The sequence below is a fragment of the Carcharhinus amblyrhynchos genome, chromosome 26, assembly GCF_965287045.1.
Source record: "Carcharhinus amblyrhynchos chromosome 26, sCarAmb.v2.hapA, whole genome shotgun sequence".
Lineage (NCBI taxonomy): Eukaryota > Metazoa > Chordata > Chondrichthyes > Carcharhiniformes > Carcharhinidae > Carcharhinus > Carcharhinus amblyrhynchos.
In genome coordinates this window covers 36,995,738-37,019,675 of record NC_137349.1, presented here as the reverse complement: position 1 = coordinate 37,019,675, position 23,938 = coordinate 36,995,738, and the positions used below count along the sequence as shown (strand labels likewise).

The 23,938-nt window shown below is 43.5% G+C and overlaps 1 protein-coding gene across 1 annotated transcript; it reads left to right on the top strand.

Annotated features, from left to right (window-relative positions):
• Positions 1-213: 213 nt before the first annotated feature.
• On the top strand, positions 214-23,310 carry LOC145358757 (procathepsin L-like). The gene is made up of 8 exons (XM_080213018.1): positions 214-354; positions 2,317-2,439; positions 4,535-4,700; positions 4,785-4,864; positions 11,025-11,249; positions 12,427-12,586; positions 21,855-21,960; positions 22,935-23,310. The coding sequence occupies exons 1-8, from the start codon at positions 223-225 to the stop codon at positions 23,032-23,034; spliced, it is 1,092 nt and encodes a 363-aa protein (XP_080069144.1). The 5' UTR covers positions 214-222; the 3' UTR covers positions 23,035-23,310.
• The last annotated feature ends 628 nt before the right edge of the window (positions 23,311-23,938 follow it).

Below are 23,938 nucleotides of genomic sequence, written 5' to 3'. Positions count from 1 at the left end.
ACCATGGTGGGATTCAAACCTGGGTCCCCAGAACATGAGCTGAGTTTCTGGATTGATAGCCTAGTGAAAATACCACGAGGCCATCGCCTCCTCATTGATTGTGGAGGGTAATATTTGTACATTTGCAGAATAATTTTCCCAAACAGCTATTTCCCATCAGTGTGTGAATATTGTCCACACCATGTCTAATGCCATTGGTTTTGCTCCATTAGATTGTCCAGCATGAAGCTCTCTCTGTTTCTGGGCTGTGTGCTGCTGTCTATTCTGGTTGCAGCCTCAGGCCACACATTTGATTCAAGACTGGATGAAGACTGGAAGAGCTGGAAATCACAACATGAGAAGCAGTACACTGAGGTAAAAGGGGAATTTATTCCAGTCTGGAACCTATTCCAAACATTCAGCTCACTCTCATGGGGAAAGGGATTCCACACACTTAGTAAATTATTGAAAATTTTAACTTGGAATTAAGGTGGGAGAGGAGAGTTTCCTGATGAAGGGAATGGATATGTGAAGTGACATTGGAAACACACTGATCCTAAGGTTCTTGGGGATTTCTCCCAGTCTCTAACTCCAGTAGAGAACTGACTGAACTTACAGTGAAACAGCAGAGACTTGGGGCAGAATTAAATGTAGGTGACAGGGTTCTTGCCCATTGGCTGGAGAGTTGGTGAGAGCCCCACATCACCTGCTTTTGGGAAGACCCGCTGAATTAACTGCCAAACAAAACTTCAATGGGCAGCGACAGGACTTCCACAGGATCAAGAACCCCGAGGGCTGAAATCCCATCACCCAAGAGTTGCCAGTCAATCAAAGGCTGACAGTATGCATTGCTTGGCAGTGCCACCAGGGGGTGGTGTTGCTTCCTGTAAAATGCCCACCTGAGACCATGCCCATTGGTGAGTGATGGCGGGCTGGGATGGTCAGAGATGGTGGTGACCTGGCAACGAGGACAAAGCAGTGGCTCTCACTGGATCCCTGCAGTTTACAACACCGATTCCCTCAACTGGGGGGCCTCCATTCTGGAAGACTGTAAGCAGCTCCAACAGAGTTTGCTTTTCAGGTCTGGCACATGATGAATGTCCTGCCAGCGTAATTACCAGCAATGGTGAGATGAGACCTTTTTTGGGCACCAGTTGTCCACATTAGGACCTCAATTGCCGCTGGTGGGAAGGCCATCCATGAGCCTCCAAACCCTGAACTTAATTGGACAAGTGGCATGAAGGTTGAGGGGTTCCAACCTGTCACCCAGTGGAGGACAGAGGGTGCGGCTGGTCTCTGTCTAATTTCAGACATAATGGATATGGTGGGATGGGGTGTGGGGAGAGGGGATTGGAGGGTGAGGAATGACAGTAAATAGTCATATAGAGATTGATGGGGTGACATGTTTGAGAGAGGCTGAGGGCTAGGAACTGTTGAACAGACATATTAACAGAATTACGGAGGTAGCGGAGTTGGGCAGGAATGTTGTGGCCATGAAACAGAACCTGTTTGTCCAGCAGGCTTTTTTAAAGCCAGCCCATGCTTGTTGCATTGTCAGCTGACAGTGAGTTTCACCATTGAAAAGCTTCCCCGATTGTGCGATCGCAAAACCTGCTCTCGACACATCAGCGCAAATGTTGCCCACTTCCGGCTCTGGCATCAGGACTTCAGGTGGGATTTTTCAGTATTGGGACAAACACGGCTGGAAAATCCTGCCCTCTCTGTCTCTGAGAAGGGGAATGAGTGGAACTTCTCCCAAATGGATAAGAGGATAGAAACCGAACCGTGAAATGGCCACAATTCTCTGGCCATTCCCAACATGCTGGCACTGCCAGCGAGAATAGAGAATTTGGCAGTCAGCCAAATCTCTGTTGATTGCAGCAGGGCTGAAGAATCCCAGCTACAGGCGAGATTAGGGAATAGAGATAGAGATACAGTGCAGAAGGAGGTCATTCAGTCCTTCGAGTTTGTACTAACCACAATCCTACCCAGGCCCTATCCACATAACTCCATGCACTCACCCAAGCTAGTCCTTCTGACACTAAGGGGAAACTTATCATGGCCAATCCACACATCTTTGGATTGTGGGAGGAAACCAGAGCATCCCAGAGGAAACTCACGCAGACACGGGTAGAATGTGCAATCTCTACACAGACAGTGACTCAAGCCAGGAATTGAACCCATGTCCTTGGCGCTGTGAGGCAGCAACGCTAACCACTGTGGTACTTTCCAGTGTGATCATAGAATCGGCCCGTTGTTTCATTTTTGCAAGTGGATTTTTAATAATTTCTGGAATGGAAGATGCTAGAATCTGACTGACTAAATGTCTTTATTTAGGAAGAAGAGACTCACAGGAGATCAATATGGGAGGACAATGTGAGATACATCGAACTGCACAACCTGGAATACTCAATGGGGAAACACACATTTACTGTGGGAATGAATGAGTTTGGAGACCTGGTGTGTATAAGATGTTTAGTTTGGTCTATTCGATACCAGTTATTGTGGTGCTATTACTGAATGAAGTGTGATTGGTCAGTGATATCACAATGCCTCATTATAATAAACAATCTAACCTCCCTCACCAAGGTATGTTTTATTAAAATCGATTCTCCTTTCCATTTTAATATCTAAGTTCATTATTTTTCCTGTAGTTAGACAGCCAGCACCATGGGCTGGGACATCACTCATGTGTTTGCTGTACTTTCTGAATAAAAAGCAAGGGATGGGTTCACCTGCACCAAACCAAGTGACAATTTAAACATGATGGGATAGTGTTGAGTGTTCGACACACCAGCTGCATTGATGTCCCCTTGGCCCTAACTTTCCCGCAGGGATGGACTAAAACCCAACACTGGGACCAATGGCAATTACAACTCCAATGTCAGATCTTGTCATTGAAATCACTGGGAAATTGATGAGACAAATTGGATTGTGAATGTGAAATACTAAGCTCTGAATGTGAAATGTTGGATCCGGTTCAAAATGGCACCCTTCCCCGCTCCCAAAAAAGACAATAACTGACTGGAGATCGGTTCATGGAAACTCTCTGTTTTCTCAGGTTTGATGTGAAACTTAACAATACATGTGGACAGGATATTCAACCATGGGAGCATCAAAACCAAACCTGATCTTTGGTTGACAGCTACTTTCCAGTGTGATCATAGAATCCCTACAGTACAGAAGGAAGCCATTTGTCCATTGAGTCTGCATCGACAACAATCCCAACCAGGCCCTATCCCTGTAACTCCACATATTTAGACCAGTTAATCCCCCACACTGAGGAGCAATTTAGCATCCACCAAACCCACACATATTTTGACTGTGGAGGAAACTGGGGCACCTGTAGGAAATCCATGCAGACATGGGGAGAATGAGCAAACTCCACACAGCCAACCACCTGAGGCTGGAATTGAACTTGAGTTCCTGGCCCTGTGAGGCAGCTGTGCTAACAACTGTGTCACTGTACCACCCCAATGGTGGATAATGATAGTAGGGGAATCAGCAATGGTAATGCCATTGAATATCATAGAGAGATGGCTGGATTCTCTCTCATTGGGAATGGCCATTGCCTGGCACTTGTATGATGTGAATGTTACTTGAATATATATCCTGAAAAACCCAAATATAACATTTGAGCCGTCCCACAGAACGATTTGGCATCTCGATAAAGGAGGAACATCCAAGTTGAATCAATATCACGTGTTAATACCTCTGATTTTAAACACAGGCAAATTGCATATGATGACATTCAAGCAAGACCAAAACCTGCCTGCAAGCTCAATACCCATGCAAGACCTCAGGACCTGTATATTGGGGTGCCATGGAATAATCACACCTGACTCAGTCCAGTTCCCAGACTTTGAAAATTCATCACATTTGATATCTTAATTTTTTTGCACTAAGCTTTCCAATTATAGTCACTGAAAAGCACACAGCTGTAAAGAGGCAGATCTGTACCCTGAAACTTAGAAAAGCCTCCTTCAGACTATGATCAGGAATGCTGCCCAACTTTCTCCTCTAAGTCCAAGGGTCCTGAGGCCAATTCTGTACGTACTGCAGCCTGAGTTTTGAACAGGAATTAAGACCAGGTTGGTGATGAGATGTGACAGCCTTCTGATGTAGATGGTTCAGTTAAACAAGAATAAACTCAATCATCATGGGGGAACTTTACCCACTCTCTTCACTGAGAAAGTGCACTGGAAGGTTTTATTCACCAAATGATTCCCAACTCATCTCACACAAAATGAGGTACATGTATAATTACTGGTGCCATTTTGTTTGTGGTACCCTAGACCAGAGAGATACTTTATCACCTTCAGACTTTCCACTCACCTTTATCCTGGAATGTGCAGAAATGGACAACCCATTTTCCTGCAGTTCTTTATTTTAATCAAACATTAGATGTGTCAGCAATGCTTGTTACGTTGATCTCTCTTTTTGCTAAACTCAGTGATAAGAATGTGGCTGTGTAATGTTATTTACTTTCTTCTTGTACATTCTCCGTTAAAACCCAATCATTTTATTGATGAATACCCTGTATTTGACTTTCTAGACTGATGAAGAGTTCAATGAACGCATGAATGGATTTCTCCCAATCGAAGCTGACAACTCGACTGAAGAAGTTGATGGAGATGAACTTGGTGAAGATGTAGAAAGTGATGGAGGTGACGATGAACTTGATGAAGATGTAGAAAGTGATGGAGGTGATGATGAACTTGGTGAAGATGTAGAAAATGATGGAGATGAAGATGAACTTGATGAAGATGAAGAAAGTGATGAAGTTGATGATGAACTTGATGAAGATAAAGAAAGGAATGATGATCTGAGACGTGTCTATGTCGACTGGCGCACCAAAGGCTACGTTACTCCAGTGAAGAATCAGGTAAAAATCAGACAGAATCATTTTAAACATTATTGGGTGGAATATTAAAAGACACCAGCTCTCCAAATATTCCCGTCCTGATCATGACAATACCTGCCAAAAAATCCCATCCCAAGTGTGAGGTTTTGATTGGCTTGCAGGAAAGTTTTGCCTGCAAATGCCTCTCCTGCTTCCTCACTGCAGCTCTGCTGTGCATTGGTTATGGTTGGGCAGAAATCATGCTGCAAGTTCTCGATTTTGAATTAATTTTATTAACTGAAAGAGACTATTAAATGTTGTATTCCAAAGTATGAAAGTTTTTTTAAGATGTTCAATTAGATTTTAAAATTGATATGTACAAGTACCATTATAACATACTAAATTAGACTTTCAGATCTAACCAGGAAAAACTCAAACCGGAAAAGTTTCCAAAATGCTCTCTCCAAGCTCCTTGTTTATGTCCAGTCAAGCTTCATGAGCATTCCATTCTGTACTTTAATTATGCACTGTTTAATTATTCAGATGCCAAAGGAAAAGTTAATGGTGTATATATTTTACATGGTAAACACCACACAATCTGAATGTAAATTGCAGAGTTGGAGGAATGAGTTCCTGTCCCTTCAGTTTTCAACCAGAGCAGTTAATTCCATGTTCTGGTTTTTCTATGGCAGTGTCTTACTTAATTATTTAAACCAACACATTGTAGCAATTGGAATTAGCAAGATAATTATCCGGTAATGACAAAACCCACTGATAATACTCTAGCTCGTAGTAGTTGAACCTATCACGAAATTGTCTCCCATCATGTGAGACTATTAAGAGTAGCTGTGCCCATTTTAAATTCACCATTATATTGCTTGATATACATGTTATTAAAACATAAGAAAAAGAAGCAGGAGTAGCCTATTCAGCCCTTCAAGCCTGCTCCATCACTCAATATGATTATGGCTGGCCTTTGACCTCAACTATTGGATGCAATCACACACCTTTCTCAACTCATTTTGTCCAGGCCTGAAAGTCATACATAATTGCTTCAGATGATTAACATAGAGCCCATATGATAATGTAATTTTGCTGTTTCTGTGTCATATCCTAAATCACTTCCTGTCATTTCATTCTACACATCCCATTAAATATCATTTCATCTCAATTCCAATCCCTGAGGAATTTACATTATCATTAAACATTAAAATATGCTCTGAACATTCACAAGTCTTAACCTCTTTTGAGGTCTTTTACGTTCCAAAACAGCAATCCATGTTGTACTTGTTCCACATTATTCTTTCAAAATTATTCATAATCCAGAGAGCAGTCTGCTGGAATGCCAGGACTGGTTGACCTTTACTTATGTTTTCCTGATGGATATTTGTTCTTCAATACACAACATGGATCAGGAGTTACCCAGATTCAGTCATTGTTGCATTTAGAAATTGCACAACATTCATGACAATTACAATCTGAATTAATTCAGTGTTCTCAGGGAAGACAGGATTTTAGTTTTTTTATCCCATTTTTAAACTTTTTTTTACCTAGTCTTGTATTTACAATTCAGATGAAACCATCAATCAGTTCTCTCTTATTTAAGCACTGTCCAAGGTTCACTTACACTTAGATAGTGAGTAGTCCAGACAGACATTAAAAATGGCAGATGGACTTTAATCTGGACAAGTGTGAGATAATGCATTTTGGAAGGTTCAGTGCAAGTAGGAATTATATAGTAAATGGTAGACTCTTAGGAGTATTAACAGGCAGATAGATCTGGGCGTACATGTCCACTGATCATTGAAAGTAGCAACGCAGGTAGTCAAGAAGGCGTACGGATGTTTGCCTTCACTGAGTATAAAAATCGGCAGGTCATGCTGCAGCTGTACAGAACATTAGTTAGGCCTCATTTAGAATATTGTGTACAATTCTGGTCGCCAAGAAGGATGTGGATGCTTTGGGGACGGTACAGAAGAGGTTTACCAGGATGTTGCCTGGTCTGGAGGGTATTGGCTATGAGGAGAGGTTGGATAAACTCAGTTTATTCTCACTGGGGTGGCAAAGGTTGAGGGGTGATCTGATCGGGGTTTACAAGATTATGAGTAGCATGGACAGAGTGGATGGTCAGATGCTCTTTCCTAGTGTAGAAAAGTCAAGTACTGGAGAACATATGCTTAGGATGCGTGGAGAAATGTTTTTTACACAGAGGGTGGTGAATGTCTGGAACGTGCTGCCTTGAGGGGGTGGTGACAGCAGGTACAGTAGTAGCATTTAAGGGGCAAATAGACAATACATGAATAGGATGGGAATGGAAGGATAGGGATTCGGTAAGTACATCCGGTTTTAGTTCAGGCAGGCATCATGATCGGCACAGGCTTGGAGGGCCGAAGGGCCTGTTCCTGTGCTGTACTTTTCTTTGTTCTTTCTTCTTTATTGCTATAAAGAAACAGAAGACCCTCCAGAACTTTATTGGGCACAGGGCCCTTTTAACTACTATCAATCATAAGTTGCCAGTAGCAATAAATGATATTAACTAATTATTCAGTAATATTCCACAAATACCAATTAGTCTTAGTGTTCATCTTTTTATCATCTCATATCAGAAATCGAGATTTTCACCAAATTTACATCAGCAAGAATTTCACGATAGTCACTATCAAAGTCTGGTTGCCATAATTCAATATTTTTGTTTACCTCAATAACCCCAATTCCATTCCATAATATTTTGAACAGGCAAATTTATCAAAACCATCCATACTTACAAAAACCCAGTGAAGGACATCATCTTTATTTTTGATCTTTTTTCAGGCACCTTTCCGAATGACTGTAAAAAACTAAATATAAATGAAAAACAATTAGTCTCACAGCAAAACACACATTCTGACTTAAAAAAGGGAAAGAGATAACAGCCAGGGTTCTCTGGTCTTGTATGCCCCACCACCACCACCAGCAAGAACAGAGAATTTGGCGCTCAGTCAAGACTCCATTCATAGGAGCAAAATTGGAGAGTCCCAACTATGGGCGGAGTCAGAGAATTCTGGCCAATGAATTAAAAAGGACATTCCATCCTGCTGGTGCTCAGTTCTAAATTCAGAATCCATATCCTCGTTCAAACCTTCTATCTCCTGAACAGTTCTTGATATTCTCCTCTTTTGGGACGTCAAAGTGGTGTACAGGCAATGCTTGGACTTACAACACAATTGATTCCTGAAAACCACATTATAAGTTGACGTGTTGAATGTTGGAACTGATTTTCCGATCGGAATGATGGTACAAATGGGGATTTGTTCCTGAACCAAGGCCAGAAATCACTCATGGTCACCCAGTGGTGTAAAATGCTCTCAACTCTTGTCCTGTCAGGTTGGTGAGGCTACTGTTGATGTCTGCACACTTTAGCACAAGTTCCTGGTATGGTGTGGGGGGTTATAACAAAGCTAGCGATCAGTGTGAGTTGCATGTTTGACCTTGAAATTCTGTGAGTCTGAGCACATATTAAATACAATAGAAGTGTATAAATGCATTAAAATCAAGATAGTTGCACTGAAAACATTTGTTTCCAATCGCATCAAGATGGTTCGACCTGTCCAATTATACAGATGAGTGACACAGAATGTAAATTTACGACTGTGCGTGGCATTGTAAAGTCGAAAACAACAATGTAAAGTCGAAATGGGGTGTCAATTTATAAAAGTAGAGCACAATTCATCCCGTTCGCCCTGGGTACAAATCCTCTAAATCTCACAAGATGGCAAAATCAGGATTTGGTCTGAGATCTTCACCACCTCCAGTTGGTGACGTGAACCTGATTTCCATAAAACCAAATAAATGCCAATATAAGGACTTGATGATGTATCATCCGCCCCTGACATATGCTCCTCCCCTCCCCCCGCCCCGCCTTCCACTCCCCACCTGGTGCGTTGTATCACTTTTGGTTTTCAGTGCAGCAGAGTGGCACAATGGTTAACACTACGGTCTCACAGCGCCACAGAATTGGGTTTGATTTCGGCTTGTTTGGAGTTTGCATGTTCTCCCCATGTTCATATGGGTTATCTCCGAGTTCTCCTGTTTCCTCCCATACTTCCAAGATGTGTAGGTCAGGTGGATTGCTGTGATAAATGTGCAGGGTTAAGGGGACAGGGCAAAAGGGATGGGCAGGGTGAGATGCTTTTTCAGAGTCAGTGCAGGCCCGATGGGCCAATGGTCTCTTTCTGCACTGTAGGAATTCAATGTAGGAATTCTATGGTTCAAAAGTGAAAAGCAGTCTTGGTGATCATGCAGGGAATGTGGAGATACCTGAAGGCCCTGGGGATTAGAGACAAGGCTGAGCATGCCTTCTGAGCAGCACCAGATAGGCGGTGCCAAATGGACAGTACCAAATGGGTGCATAAAAGGCCAATGCCAAGAGGATTCTAGCAGGGGTGTGGTGTAACCCTCCTTCATTTGGAGGTGTCCCTCTTATGTGTGGTTGTGGGTGTGGAGTGAGGGGAGAGCCTTGATGACAGCAGAATGGGGGCAAGGGATGGGGGAGAGGCCTGATGAACATATTTCAGAAATTCCTCCTTCTCTTTTCCCTGTACTCTAACACTATCTCAACTGATAGTTGGCTAAGTAACACTCCCCAGTATCATCACTCCATATGTCTTGCACTTCTCTGTGAATTCTCTGCAGATTTGATCCTCTAGCTCACTTTTACTATTCGGAAATTTATACAATATCCTGTCACATGATCAAATCATTTTTGCTTCTCATCTCTAACCTGTAGATCCTGTCCTTGTTCCCTACAGGACTTCCTCGCTTTGCAACACTACAACATCTTCCGTAATTGCCGTCATCCTGCTTCTCCCTTTCTGTCCCTATCTTTTCTGAACACTTTATCATTGAATATTAGCAGCCTAGTCCTCACAATTAACCATGTTTCCATTATTGCTGCTACATCATTTTGCCACTTGGATCTTTGTGTTTGTAACTCACCAACCTTATTGACCACACTTTCTGTGTTTACACAAATGCATTCTAAACCTGTCTTTGTAGTCCTTCTTACTCCACTCGTATCTAATGTGGTAATACTTCCTTCTCCTGCATTATCCAACACTCACTTTTCTATTCTCCTGGTGCCCAACTCACTGTTAATTTAGTTGAGACTCTCCCCAACCAGAGCCGTAGAATTGCGTGAGGTTATTGGACACAGACCTAAAGGGATGCAACCTGTCCTTTTTGAGTAGATACCTCCTGTACCAGATCTTGTCCCAATGACTAAAAGCCCTCATTTACCTCACCTCGAGCAACACATTGATCCTCCCTATCTTCCTGTTTCTATGCCCGCGAGTGGGAAGAGTAATCCAGAGATTACTATTCTCGAGCTTCTACTTTTTATCTTTCTCCATAATTTCTGAAAATCTGCCCACAGGAACTACAATCCTACCCTCTCAATATCACTGATACTGACATCTATCACAATTTCTGGTTCACTCCCTTCATTAACCAGAATATTCTTCATGATGTCCTTTACCTTGACATCAGCAAGGCAACATACCAAGCAGGCCTCCAGATAACAAACACCTAACTGTGGAATCTCCTTTAATAATTACATTTCTATTCTATACTGTCCTCCCTCTTTGGGGTCACTTGTCCATTGATGCCATTCTCTGGACTGCATCCTTTCAAGGTGTTGTCACTCCCAGCCATCTCCAATGCTATTAAAAATATCAAAATATCTGTTGGAAAGTGACAATCCAAAATAGTTTAAATTCCTGTTTCTTTCTCCTCCTCCCAATAGTCACCCATCTCCCATGCTGAACTTTCCTGGGGAGCGACCACCTCCTGGAATGTAGAATCCAGTGAACTCTCATCCTCCCTGATGTTGAGCTGCCTCTCCAGCTCCACAACCCTGAGCTGAAACAGCTGGAAACACTTCCTCCACATGTGGATTTACACCTGGGTCACAAGCAGCGGGGCAAACTTAGTTTTCCTATGATTCCATCCCTAATTTTTCTTATGAAATTATTCTGCTGTTAACCAAGGCTCAGCAAGAGTGAAAAAAACCCCAGACACTCAGACACTCGCTGATCCCATGTGTTTCCTGGAAATCTGAGCTCACATTCTCAGTGTAAATCTGGACACCACCTGACAAGAAATGGAAAAAAGAATTGATATTTATATCAGGATATTTTTAATGTGATTTCATTTATGTTATTACCAGGGAAGCTGTGGTTCTTGTTGGGCTTTCAGCGCAGCTGGTGCTATCGAAGGACAGTGGTATCGGAAAACTAAAAAACTGATTTCTCTGAGTGAACAGAACCTGCTTGATTGTAGCGGATCATTTGGTAATCATGGATGTCAAGGAGGATGGATGTCATATGCCTTTAACTATGTTCTCAGAGCTGGAGGAATCAACTCTGCTCGAGATTATCCATATACTGCTAAGGTAAATCTCATTTTAATGCAGTTTCTAATTCACCAGGTACAATGTTTACAGCATTCATGATGTTAGAGTGTGGAGCCCAGTCCAAATCGAATGGAAGCTGACATCCTACTTTGGGTCAACTCTTCTCCGAGAATCTGCTCCCAGGTTTCCACTAATGTCACTGTCTTAACCAGCACTAGGGAGGGTGAGCGAATATCACCTTTCAGGAAAGGGCAAGCTCTCCCTCTCATTTCTCCCCTTTTATGATCTCTCAAATCTCCACTTAACACCTCCTGCTATCATGCAGATTGAATGAGGAGTTAAGAGTTTTTCAGTTCACATGTATTCCTGCTCCCCATTCTGTGAGGCAGAAGGTTGATGTGACAGGCAACTGAATCAACAGATCATTGAACAGACTTTGCTTCATCTGTGGAACATACAGCAATTCCCAGTACAACAGTCACCATGGCAACCCAATGCTCAACAGAACTGAGGAAAATTAGACTAGTAGAGATTATTTTAGTCTGTTTGGTTCCCCCAAACGCTCCATCGGCTGTTCAGTGACTCAAATATAAGCTGCATTTCAAAATAAGGAAGTTTCAGTTTGGGGTGTGACCGATACACAATTATTAATGTTGGGTGGAAAGTTCAAAGTTAGTTTGTAAACTATTTGAAAGACCTTCCTCTGTGTAAATCAGTTCATTTGGTCAGAGAGGTGTTTACTCTTTAGGGATACAGTTAAAACAGCAATTTGATAGTTTGAAGTTTTGAATATTGGGCTGTGTTTAAGAAGCGAGTTGATTTGAAAACGTTCTCTGGTGAATATTTGTGCAAATTGCCTTTCGTGCTGTTGTTGGCTGGAATTCACTGGCCTTGCCCTTGGCTGGGATTCTCCGATTCCTGTGTTTCTGCAGCTACTCTAACTGCAGCATTGATGAGAAGGTAACTGAGGGACACACTAACCAAAATCTTCCCACCAATAGACAAGAAGGAGATTCTTCAACAGTTACTACATTTATAATTGTCCCATTTTCATTTAAACATGGGAACGATAGTCGTGTTTACAATGTCTGAAACACGGAATCATTTTTAATATCCAAGGATCTGTTAAAGATCCTGTAAAGATATCACTGGAACTTTGTAAAACATCACATTGTATTAATCAACCTTAACTTTTCACATTTTCTTTCACGCCTAGTTGGGATATTGCAAATTTCGGAGATCAAAGGTTGTTGCCAGAATCAGAGGATACAGACGTGTCAGAAGATGCGCAAGGTGTTTAGCAAATGCAGTGAGAAGGATCGGACCAATAGCTGTTGCTATTGACGCAGGTGGACCTTTCCGCTGGTATAAACGAGGTAGGAGACAGAAGCTGTGGATGATCTGTATCAATAGCCTATTATCCAATTCTCTATAAAACATTAAAAAATTACCCCCCAAACACACCTCCTGTCAACTACATTTTATTATTAATTCTTTTTCAATATTTCTAATGGAAACAACTGTTGTCCGGGGTATTTCTAATATCCTGCGGACTCGCTCAACCAGCACTGCATACAATGGATTTTACTCAAAGACTCTGCATATATCAGGCAAAAGGACTATGCACAAGAACCAAGAGTAAATAACCAAGTCACAACTTTATTCCAAACAATAAAAGACTTAAAGCTTTACAACTTTAACAATTGGGGATTCCCTCTCTCTCTCCAGCTAATTGATCAGTAATTCATAAGTTTCAGCTTCTAATATTCATTGAATCTTTTGTTTCACTGCTGTGTGTCTCTGTCCTATGTATATAGTGATGATTTGTTTCTCAGGAAATATATAACTGTCCTTTTACACATGCTAATATGCCCTGGTGCATCTTTGGTTTTCAATTGAGCTTGAATCTTGCAAAGGGCCTGTCTCCAAGCAGACTGTATTGGACTGAGGTAATTCCAGCATATCTTGCTTTTAGGCCAATTTCCATGTCAGTTTTTATGTCATTTTGCTGTGCTTGCATTTCTGGCTTGATGTTTATCAGCAGTTGGTTTCCTTTCAATGATTTTATTTTACTCAAAAAGTCACAGGCTGCAACACAACCATCCCCTTCACATCGTTCATGTTTTACCCCCTCCCCAATGCTAAATACCATCCAGTGTTGTCTGCAGATGGAGTTAAAATTGGATCAAGCTGCTAATCGTGTGTGGGAATTGTAATGGACAATTCAGCCACATCCATTTGTAGTGATACAGCCAGCTCACAAACTCTGTGCTGTCTGCTGAGTTAACTGCTAATGATGTGCAGCTCAGTGCTGATGTGTTGTTGAGTGACTGCACACCTCAGCAGGGACACAGGTTGGTGTGAAGTTAGCAACATTTAAAGTGAGCTTATATGACTGTGGTGATTATTAATAGAGTAAGGATCACAAGATCTGGGAAACTGATCGGGAAACAGGTGGGGACCTCCTTGGTCAGCGGGGGTTTCTATTTCAGAGCCTTCCAGGAAGCCAACTGCAGTCAGAACTCTGTATAGCCTCTACCTATGAATAAGTGTGTTGTTGTTCTTACCTAAACTGGCAAACAACAATTATTACAGGAATTTAAATCTAAACTGTGCCTCTTAAAGGAGCAGGAGCTGGAACTTGGGCAGAGACTCTGAGCAGGAAGAGAAGTAGAAATGGTGCAACAGGCCAGACAGCAGCTCATAGTTCTCTGTCAGGAAAGCAGGCATTCACCAGCGTGAATAAGTTTAAATAAGTTTAAATAAGTTAATAAGAATAAACTTTAAATAAGTTTTTTGTGTCGGTCTTCACGGAGGAGGATACAAATAGCTTACCGAATATTAAAGATAGAGGGTTGGTAGGGGAAGAGGTCCTTAATACAATTAATGTTACTAGAGAGGTACTGCTTGGTAGACTAACGGGACTGAAGGTAGACAAGTCCCTGGGACCGGATGGAATGCATCCCAGGGTTCTGAAAGAAATGGCAGAAGTAATAGCAGATGCCTTAGTAATTATTTACCAAAATTTGCTGGACTCTGGGGATGTGCGGCGGACTGGAAAACAGCTCATGTTACGTCGCTGTTTAAAAAAGGTAGCAGACAATAGGCAGGGAACTATAGGCCAGTTAGCTTAATGTCCGTAGTTAGAAAATTGCTAGAATCTATCATCAAAGAAGAAATAGCAGAACACATAGGAAAGAACGGTTTGATCAAGCAGGCGCAGCACGGATTGTGAAGGGGAAGTCGTGTTTAACGAATTTACTGGATTTTTATGAAGATGTGACTAGTGCGGTAGACAGAGGGGAACCGGTGGATGTGGTGTTTTTAGATTTCCAGAAGGCATTTGATAAGGTGCCTCACAAAAGGTGCTGCAGAAGGTTAGGCTACACGGAGTTGGGGGTAAAGTGTTAGTGTGGATTGAGGATTGGTTATCTAACAGGAAGCAGAGCGTTGGAATGCATGGATGCTTTTCTGGTTGGCAGTTGGTGATTACTGGAGTGCCACAGGGATCGGTGCTGGGGTCTCAACTGTTTACCAGATAAATAGACGATCTGGAGGAGGGGGCTGAGTGTCGGGTAACAAAATTTGCTGATGACACAAAGATGAGTGGAAAAGCGAATTGCATGGAGGACGCGGAAAGTCTGCAGAGAGATCTGGATAGGCTGAGTGAGTGGGCGAGGACCTGGTAGATGGAGTATAACGTTAGCAAATGTGAGGTTATCCACTTTGGTAGAAATAATAGTAGGAGGGAATATTATTTAAAGGGTGAAAAGCTGCAGCATGCTACAGTACAGAGGGACCTGGGAGTCCTTGTGCATGAATTGCAAAAACTCAGTCTGCAGGTACAGCAGGTGATCAAGAAGGTGAATGGGATGTTGGCCTTTATCGCGAGGGGGATAGAATATAAAAGCAAGAAGGTCTTGCTGCAACTGTACAGGGCACTGGTGAGGCCGCAACTGGAGTACTGTGTGCAGTTTTGGTCCCATATTTGCGTAAGGATATATTGGCCTTGGAGGGAGTGCAGAGGAGGGTCACCAGGCTGATACCGGAGATGACGGGGTTAGCTTACGAGGAGAAATTAAATAGATTGGGCCTGTACTTGTTAGAGTTTAGAAGGCTGAGGGGGGATCTTACAGAGACTTACAAGATAATGAAGGGGCTAGATCGGGTAGGGGTAGAGGGATTCTTTCCGCTTAGAAAGGAAAACAGAACTAGAGGGCACAGCCTCAAAATAAGGTGGGGGGGAGCAGTTTAGATCAGAGTTGAGGAGGAACTTCTTCACTCAAAGGGTGGTGAATCTCTGGAATTCTCTGCCCATTGAAGTGGTGGAGGCTACCTCGCTGAATATATTTAAGTCACGGGTATATAGGTTTCTGATAGACAAGGGAATTAAGGGTTATGGGGAGAATGCGGGAAAGTGGAACTGATCCACTTCAGATCAGCCATGATCTTATTGAATGGCGGGGCAGGCTCGAAGGGCTAAAAGGCCTATTCCTGCTCCTATTTCTTACGTTCTTATGTTCTTATGATCTTATGTGATGATGAATGGGATGGATAGGATAGAGGTGGAGAGACTCTTCCCGCTCAAAAAAGACAGTAGGACTAGGGGGCACAGCCTCAAGATAAAGGGGAGGCGGTTTAGAACGGAGTTGAGGAGGAACTTCTTCACTCAAAGGGTGGTGAATCTCTGGAATTCTCTGCCCGTTGAAGTGGTGGAGGCTGCCTCGCTAAATATTTTTAAGAAGCGGGTTGATGGGTTCTTGATAAGAGAGGGGATTAAGGGTTATGGGGAGAGGGCGGGAAAGTGGAACTGAGCCACAACAGATCAGCCATGATCTTATTGAATGGCGGGGCAGGCTCGAAGGGCTAGATGGCCTACTCCTGCTCCTATTTCTTATGTGATGTGCTCAGCATGTCGAACACCAACCATAATACTGAAAGTTTGATTTGATTTATTATTGTCACATGTATTAACATACAGTGAAAAGTATTGTTTCTTGAGCTATACAGACAAAACATACCGTTCATAGAGAAGGAAATGAGAGAATGCAGAATGTAGTGTTACAATCAAAGCTAGGGTACAGAAAAAGATCAACTTACGTCCATTCAAAAGTCTGACAGCAGCAGGGAAGAAGCTGTTCTTGAGTTGGTTGGTACGTGACCTCAGACTTTTGTACCTTTTTGCCAAAGGAAGAAGGTGGAAGAGAGGATGTCCGGGCTGCATGGGGTCTTTAACTATGATGGCTGCTTTGCCAAGGCTGGATTGCGTGATGGATTGGGCTACATTCACAACCTTTTATAGTTCCTTGTGGTCTTGGCAGAAAAGGAGCCATTCTGAGCTGTGATACAATCAGAAAGAATGCTTTCTATGGTGCGTCTGTGAAAGTTGGTGAGTCATAGCTGACATGCCAAATTTCATTAGTCTTCTGAGAAAGTGGAGGCATTGGTGGGCTTTCTTAACTACAGTGTCGGCAAGGGGGGACCAGGACAGGTTGTTGGTGATCTGGACAGTTAAAAATTTGAAGCTCTTGACCCTTTCTGCTTCGTCCCCATTCATGGTGACAGGGGCATGTTCTCCTTTACACTTCCTGAAGTCGATGACAATCTCCTTTGTTTTGTTGACATTGAGGGAGAGATTATTGTTGCTGCACCAGTTCACCAGATTCTCTCTCTCATTCCTGTACTCTTTCTTGTCATTGTTAGAGATCTGACCCACAACGGTGGTGTCGTCAGCAAACTTGAAAATCGAATTGGAATGGAATTTGGCCACACAGTCATAGGTCTATTAGGAGTTTTGTAGGGGGCTGAGAATTCTGCCTTGTGGGGCACTGGTGTTGAGGATGATTTTGGAGGAAGTTGCCTGTTCTTACTGATTTTGGTCTGTGAATTAAGAAGTTCAGGATCTCATCGCAGAGGGAGGTGCCGCAGCCCAGGCCACGGAGTTTGATGTTTCATGGGAATAATAGTGTTGAAGGCTGAACTGTAGTCAATAAATAGGAGTCTGGCATAGGTGGCCTTGTTATCTAGGTGTTCCAAGGTTTAGTGCAGGGCCAAGGAAATGGCATCTGCTGTGGACCTGTTGTGACGGTAGGCAAACTGTAGTGGATCCAGGTAGTCCGGGAGCTGGATTTGATTCATGCCATAACTAACTTTTCAAAGCACTTCATAATGAAGGACGTCAGAGCCATCAGCCAATAGTCATTAAAGCAGGCTGCTTGGTTTTCTTAGGGACCGGGATGATGGTCGTCTTCTTGAAGCACATAGGGACCTCAGATTGTTGTTAAGAGAAGTTGAATATGTCTGTGAATAGCTCTGCCAGCTGATCCAAGCAGGAATCGAGTGCATGTCCGGGTACTCCATCTGGGCCCACTGCTTTCTGCGGGTTGACCTCGAAGAAAGCTATTCTGACACCCCAGATACAGGTTCATTCAGCGATTCCAGGGTAGAGGGCATGCTCTCACTGAACTCTTGCTCAAAACAGGTGTAAAATGCATTGAACTCATCAGGGAGGAGTGCATTGGAGCCCGCGATTTTACATGCCTTCATCCCGTAGCCTGTTATGTCTTGCAGACCTTGCCATAGTCGGCGAGTGTCGGTGTGCCGAGCCTGGGACTCTAACTCCAGTATTGTCTTTTGGCACCTTTGATGGATCTCCTTAGATCATATCTATATAGGTTTGTGTATTTCATGTATAGGTCAATGTTGCCTGCCTTGAATGCCTCAGACCTGGACCTCAGCAAGCAGTGGATATTCCTGTTCATCCATGGTTTCCGGTTGGGGAACACATGGATTTGTTTCTTTGGCACACAGTCTAATGAAGTCAGTTACTGTACTGATGTACTCACTCAGGTTGGTCGCAGAGTTTTTAAATACTGACCAGTCCACTGACTCCAAGCAGCTCTGCAGGAGATCATCTGATTCCTCAGAACAACACTGCACGACTCTCTTCGATGGATTCTCCCACTTCACTTTTTGCTTGTAAGCTGGGAGCAGGGACACAGCTTTGTGGTCTGATTTGCCGAAGTATGGGTGGGTGATAGAGCAGTAGGCATGTTTGATATTTATGTAGCAGTGGTCTAGGATGTTTGGGCCTCTGGTGGAGCAGGAGACGTCTTGGTGGTAACTTGACAGGACACTCTTGAGTTGGCCTGATTGAAGTCCCCAGCCATGATGAACGGATGTTTCATCTCAAGGCTGTTCATAGTGGAGTATATTTCACACAGCATGATCTTCACGTCCGCATGGGGTGGGATGTAAACTGCTATCAGGACAACGGAGGTGAACTTCCACGGAAGGTAGTAGAGGCAACATTTTAGCGTCAGATATTCTAGGTCTGGGGAGCAGAAAGTTATGATGTGGAGATGCCGGTGTTGGACTGGGGTAAACAAAATAAGAAGTTTCACAACACCAGGTTAAAGTCCAACAAGTTTATTTGATAGTAAACCCACAAGCTTTCAGAATGCTTTTCCTTCGTCAGGTGAGTGGAAAGTTCTGATCAGAAACGGCATATAAAAATATATAATCCGTGTGTGCCTTTATATGCCCTGTTTCTGATCAGAACTCATCTGATGAAGGAATAGCATTCTGAAAGCTTGTGGGTTTACTATCAAATAAATTTGTTGGGCTTTAATCTGGTGTTGTGAGACTTCTTACTAAGCAGAAATTTGCCAGTGTTGCTATGTCTAGGTACCACGAGGTGTTGATTAGGAAGCAGACCCCACCTCCCCTAGCCTTGCCTGAGGCCGCTCTGCAGTCCATTCAATGGATTGAGAAGTCCTCTGGTTGTAGGGCACTGTCCAGTGAAGCGGGAGTGAGCCATGTCTCTGTGAAACAGAGTACACAGCAGTCCTTTAGTTCTCTTTAGAAAGTGAGTCTAGTTCTAAGTTTGTCTAGCTTGTTTTCTGGGGATTGGACATTTGTAAGGAGTAAGCTGGGACGGGGGGCCTTGGGACTGCGTTGTTTCACTCTACCTGCCGGCCTGCATGTTTTCCATGCTTCCTGGGGTGTCTGCTTCTTTTCAAGCCCAGGAGACAGTGAGAGTGGTTTGCACTGTTTAGGGTTTGGTTGTGTCCAATGAGACTCTTCGCTCTGGTCGGTGTGCGGATGAAGGATTTGTTGCCTTGCTTACCGTTCCTGCATCGGTAGATGGGTCTGCACGGTTGGGTGTTCCGGGTTGCTGTTGGGCTGCATTTTGGCTTCGCCAGTTGGTGGATATCCAGACCACACTCCGGTGTGGATGGGTCAAAGATGGGTAAGTGAATGATGTCCCTGGGGTCGCAGTTGTGGATGAATCCGTGTATCAGAGTCCACTGGCACTGAGGGTGGATAAAAATGTGAAAAGTCTGTGATAGGCTAGAAGACAGAAGATTAAATGATGAAAGGATCTACTGGTGGAAGGCAAAGGGAGTGGTAATGAAACAAGGAAGGAAACTAAAGCTGTGTCCAGAGCAGGCGGGAAGGGCAGATGTGAGAGAAATAAATCAGCAGAGGCCGGTGTCCCTTCACCAGATCCCCTTTTATTGACAAGCTCTATTATAGTTCATAGAGTGCGATAGGTTCTGTGTCAGCATTCAGAATGCCAAGAGGCCTGACGCTCCCAGTTATATCGACAGAAAAGACTCCCTGATTGGGCAGGCAATAATGAGCTCAATCAGGGGGTTCATATTCTAAGAGGCCAACCTCAACAGACTCACTGAAGTCATTACACCCCTCTCCTCCAAGTCCGAGGAACCTTGGCAATTCAAAAGCCTCATGGGTCCATTTCCAAGCTTTAGCCCGGGGTCCAGATCTTCTACCTCGACATCCAACATTGGAGGGGTCTGTCTGATAGGAGAGTTCTAGTTTGCCCCTTCCTCGGGTGGCAGAGGAGTAGCCACAGCTTCATCTGCACTGTCCATTTCGGACTCCAAAGTTTTAACTACGGGTGATGGAGAGGCAGGGATGGCTGATCTGGATGGATTCTTGGCTGAGGCAGCTCTGGGGCAGATTGTGATTTTGAGGCCCGCTCTGATCGAGATGTTTTTTCAGGGGGATCTCTCCCATGTCTATTCTGTAGGATACAGGCCCTGTCCTGGACTCAACCATCCAGGTAACCATGCAGGACCATTTGCTCTCAGACTTTTTCACCAGCATCCAATTGCCTCTCCCAACGACTGTTGTTGTGGCTTCTGCGTTGGGCTTCTTGTTGCCTTTCCACCTTTCTCCCCAGGCTTGGGAATAGCAGACTTAATCTGGTGTGGAATCGTCTGCCTAAGAATAATTCTGTGGGTGCTATTCCATGTAGACTTGTGCTGTAGTTGAATAACCAACGGGGAAGTTTGGTATCTATTGAATGCTGCTGCCTGTTTTTTACCCTGGCTTTTAAAGTCTAGACTGCTCTTTCTGTGAGCCCTTTCAATGCCAAGTGGTATGTTTCCACCTTGTTATGTCGAACCCCATTCGATTTCATGAAGCAGTTGAGCTCCTAGCTGGCAAAAGCACAGGTAAAGGTAGCCTACTTAAGGCATCTGCATTTACCACTTGACTTCTCGGCCATTGCTCCAACTGATAGCTGTAAGCAGCCAATGGTAATGCCCATCACTGGATCCGAGCCAATGCTATTGGTGGCACCGCCTTGTCTACTTTTAATAGTCCTCACAATGGCTTGTGATTGGTGACAATCACAAATTTCCACCCATTTAGATATTGATGAAATTTCTTCATGCCAAACCTTTTTTAATATGGGCGCACTTTCTTTCTGCTGCAACCAAAGTCCTGGAGGACTAAGTTATTTGCCGTTCATCCCCATTCTCTCATCTGTGTGCTAAAACTGCCCCACTGCCTTATGGAGACACGTCACAAGTGAGCACTAACACTTTCCTGGGGTCATAATGTGCGAAGAATTCGCTGATGACAGCTGTTGTTTTATTTTCTCCAAAACAAGCTCTTGACGGGCAGACCATAAGCAAGCTTGACCCTTTTTTCGCATTGGTGTGGATTTCCCATTGTATGTCACCAGTCCTAAAAATGACCATAATTCCTGGATTACGGGAGCTGGGGCAACTTTAATCACCCACAGCCGGTCCTCCAAAAGATGTAGACCTGCTTTGTCCAGATTGTAACCCAGATAGGTCACTTGAAGTATGTTCTCCAATGTCCTCTGGAGAATCGTGCAGGCAGACGATACCCCAAAAGGTAACCTTGTGTATTGATAGAGGCCCTTTAGTGTACTGACTGTGGCGTATTTCTGTGAATCCTCCTCCAGCTGCAACTGGAAATAAGCAGTCAGGATATTGGGATTTCTAATATGAAAAGTCAATTGGCGGATTTTCAGCGCTCCCCATGGCATGTTTCTCGCCAGTGAGAGGCAATGTGTTGTTGGCTGACAGCAGAATCTTCTGGTTCCACCGCTGTAAATGGGATTTCCCAGTGAATACACCCCACTGCCGCACAGAAACCCATGGCGGAGGAAAGGTCATGTTGGCAGAGACTTGAAGGTCCCGCTGCTGGCAGATGGCCAGAAAATCCCACTGAGTAAAATGTGACAATGGGAGCAAGGTTTTGTAAAGATTAGAAGGAAGCCGGAGAGGAAAAGATGATAAAAACTAAATATTTATGGGAAGGAAGAATAATTGCGTGGTTTACTATTACATCATCTTCCTACAGGAATCTACTGGAATCGAAGATGCAGGAATCATGGAGTAAACCATGCAGTGCTGGTTGTTGGATATGGAAGACAGGGTAGAAGATGGTTTTGGCTGGTTAAAAACAGGTATGTACTTTCTAATCACTACAAATAAATGATCACAGCCGGGGTAGTGACAGGAGCACTGGATTTACTCTCAGTTTTCCTGGGATAGGGAGGGAAGCATCCAAGGAAATTCCCACAGCTGATTACTATCCAAAGACACTGGAGAAGGTGCAGAAACAATTCACAAGGATGATATTGGAACTGAGAGAAAACCTGAACAGGCTGGAGCTCTTTTCCTCAGAAAGGAGAAGGTTGGGAGGTGGCCTGATTGAGGTCTTTAAGATTCTGAAAGGATTTGCTGCGGTAGGTATGGAGAAAATGTTTCCATTTGTGGGGGCGTTTGAAACTCGGGGTGATCAATATAAGATAGTGACTAATATATCCAATCAGGACAAGGCTCTTTACCCAGAGTGTGCTGGAACTGGGGACAGCGTTACCTCGAGGAGTGGCTGAGCTGAATAACACAGAGACATTGAAGGGGAGGCTAGATAAACACATGAGGGCGAAAGGAATAGAAAGATGTGTTGATAAGGTTAGATGAAGAGGATGGGAGGAGGCTTATGTGGAGCAGAAATACTGGCACAGACCAATAGGATCGAACTTCCCGTTTCTGTGCTGCAGTCAGTTTATCTATGTAACCAACATTGAATAAAGGGTGGGATTTTCTGGTCATTTGCCCCGGCAGCATCATCCGGTCCTGCCATTGGTGACTCCCCTCGCTGCGTGTTAAAGGGCAGCAGAGGGTGCGAATCACAGGAAACCACACTGACAGTGGTAGAACCAGAAGATCCCACCGCTGGCCAATGGCAGGCCATACCTATTGCTGCAAAACATGCCATGCAGAGATTGGAAAATCTCAGCCAATGTCGACCAATGACAGGACTTGACAACCAACGTCAAAATTGATGAATTTCCAGTGTCACACACCTCAGTTTTCCAATCCTGTGACTTGAACAGAACTGTGATGTTAATATCACTTTTTTCTTATTTTCCAGTTGGGGAACAGGCTGGGGTGATAGAGGTTACATCAAAATGGCAATGGGAGTGTGGAGGAACTGTGGCATTACAAGACATGCAATTTATCCAATCGTATAAGGAGCCATGCGTTAAACCAGAGATTCATCAAACTCCCCCTGAAAGAATGATAGAATATTGCTGCTGCTGCTTACTCATTCTACACCATTGCTTTAACTTCCTGCTGTAATTGTAAAACGTGGAATAATAACAGCTTCTACACATTTTTATAGCTTCACGTAAAGAGCAATCCCATTGTTTATTTAATGTATGAACCACATCATCCAACTTGTGAAGGGACAATGGGCTGCATGTACTGGTGATGTTGAGCAATATAATAAACGCTGTCAGCAATCACTTTGAGAGTCTTTCTGTTCCAAATCAACAATTCCTGGCATCGGTACAATTAACGAACAAGTGTTTAGGGTCTTAAACAAGGTGGCCAATGAGGCAGCAAATGCATTGGTGTTAATTTTCAATGTATGGAAAACATGAGAAATTCAGCACTGGGATGGGGTGGGGGCAGGGGGATTGCTTGTCATTGTTCAAACTTGCCATCGGCTGACAATGTAGGAGACACAGGCAAGCTCTAAAATAGCCCCCTGGTCAAAAAGGGAAGGTGAGCTTCAGGGCCACATCTTTCCTGCCCAGCTACAGTGCCAGTAATGGAAGACTGGCAAGCACAACATTAAATTTCACATTACATTGGTTTCAATTTCTTCATCACGATTATTGTTAAACTAATGTTATGGTTCAGATCAGAAACTCCAAAGTGTTCTACAGAGCCCACCTGGATCATAGTTTTGCATCTTGAATTTGAGCATGAGATGTTTCATTTCAGTATGATTCAAGTGACCCAAGAGGGAGCTTTTATCAAACAAAGTTTATTTAAGAATATAGTTATCATGTATAGAAAGAAAATTAGCAACAACTTTTTTCAGTTACAAGAAGGAAACAAAACAACCACTATAACGTATAACCCTTC

Bases quoted from the DNA above. Each gene is read 5' to 3' on its own strand.
- LOC145358757 (XM_080213018.1), top strand. From the start codon at position 223: ATGAAGCTCTCTCTGTTTCTGGGCTGTGTGCTGCTGTCTATTCTGGTT. The intron at 355-2,316 runs GTAAAAGGGGAA...GTCTTTATTTAG, and splicing joins ATGAGAAGCAGTACACTGAG to GAAGAAGAGACTCACAGGAG. The intron at 12,587-21,854 runs GTAGGAGACAGA...ATCTTCCTACAG, and splicing joins TTTCCGCTGGTATAAACGAG to GAATCTACTGGAATCGAAGA.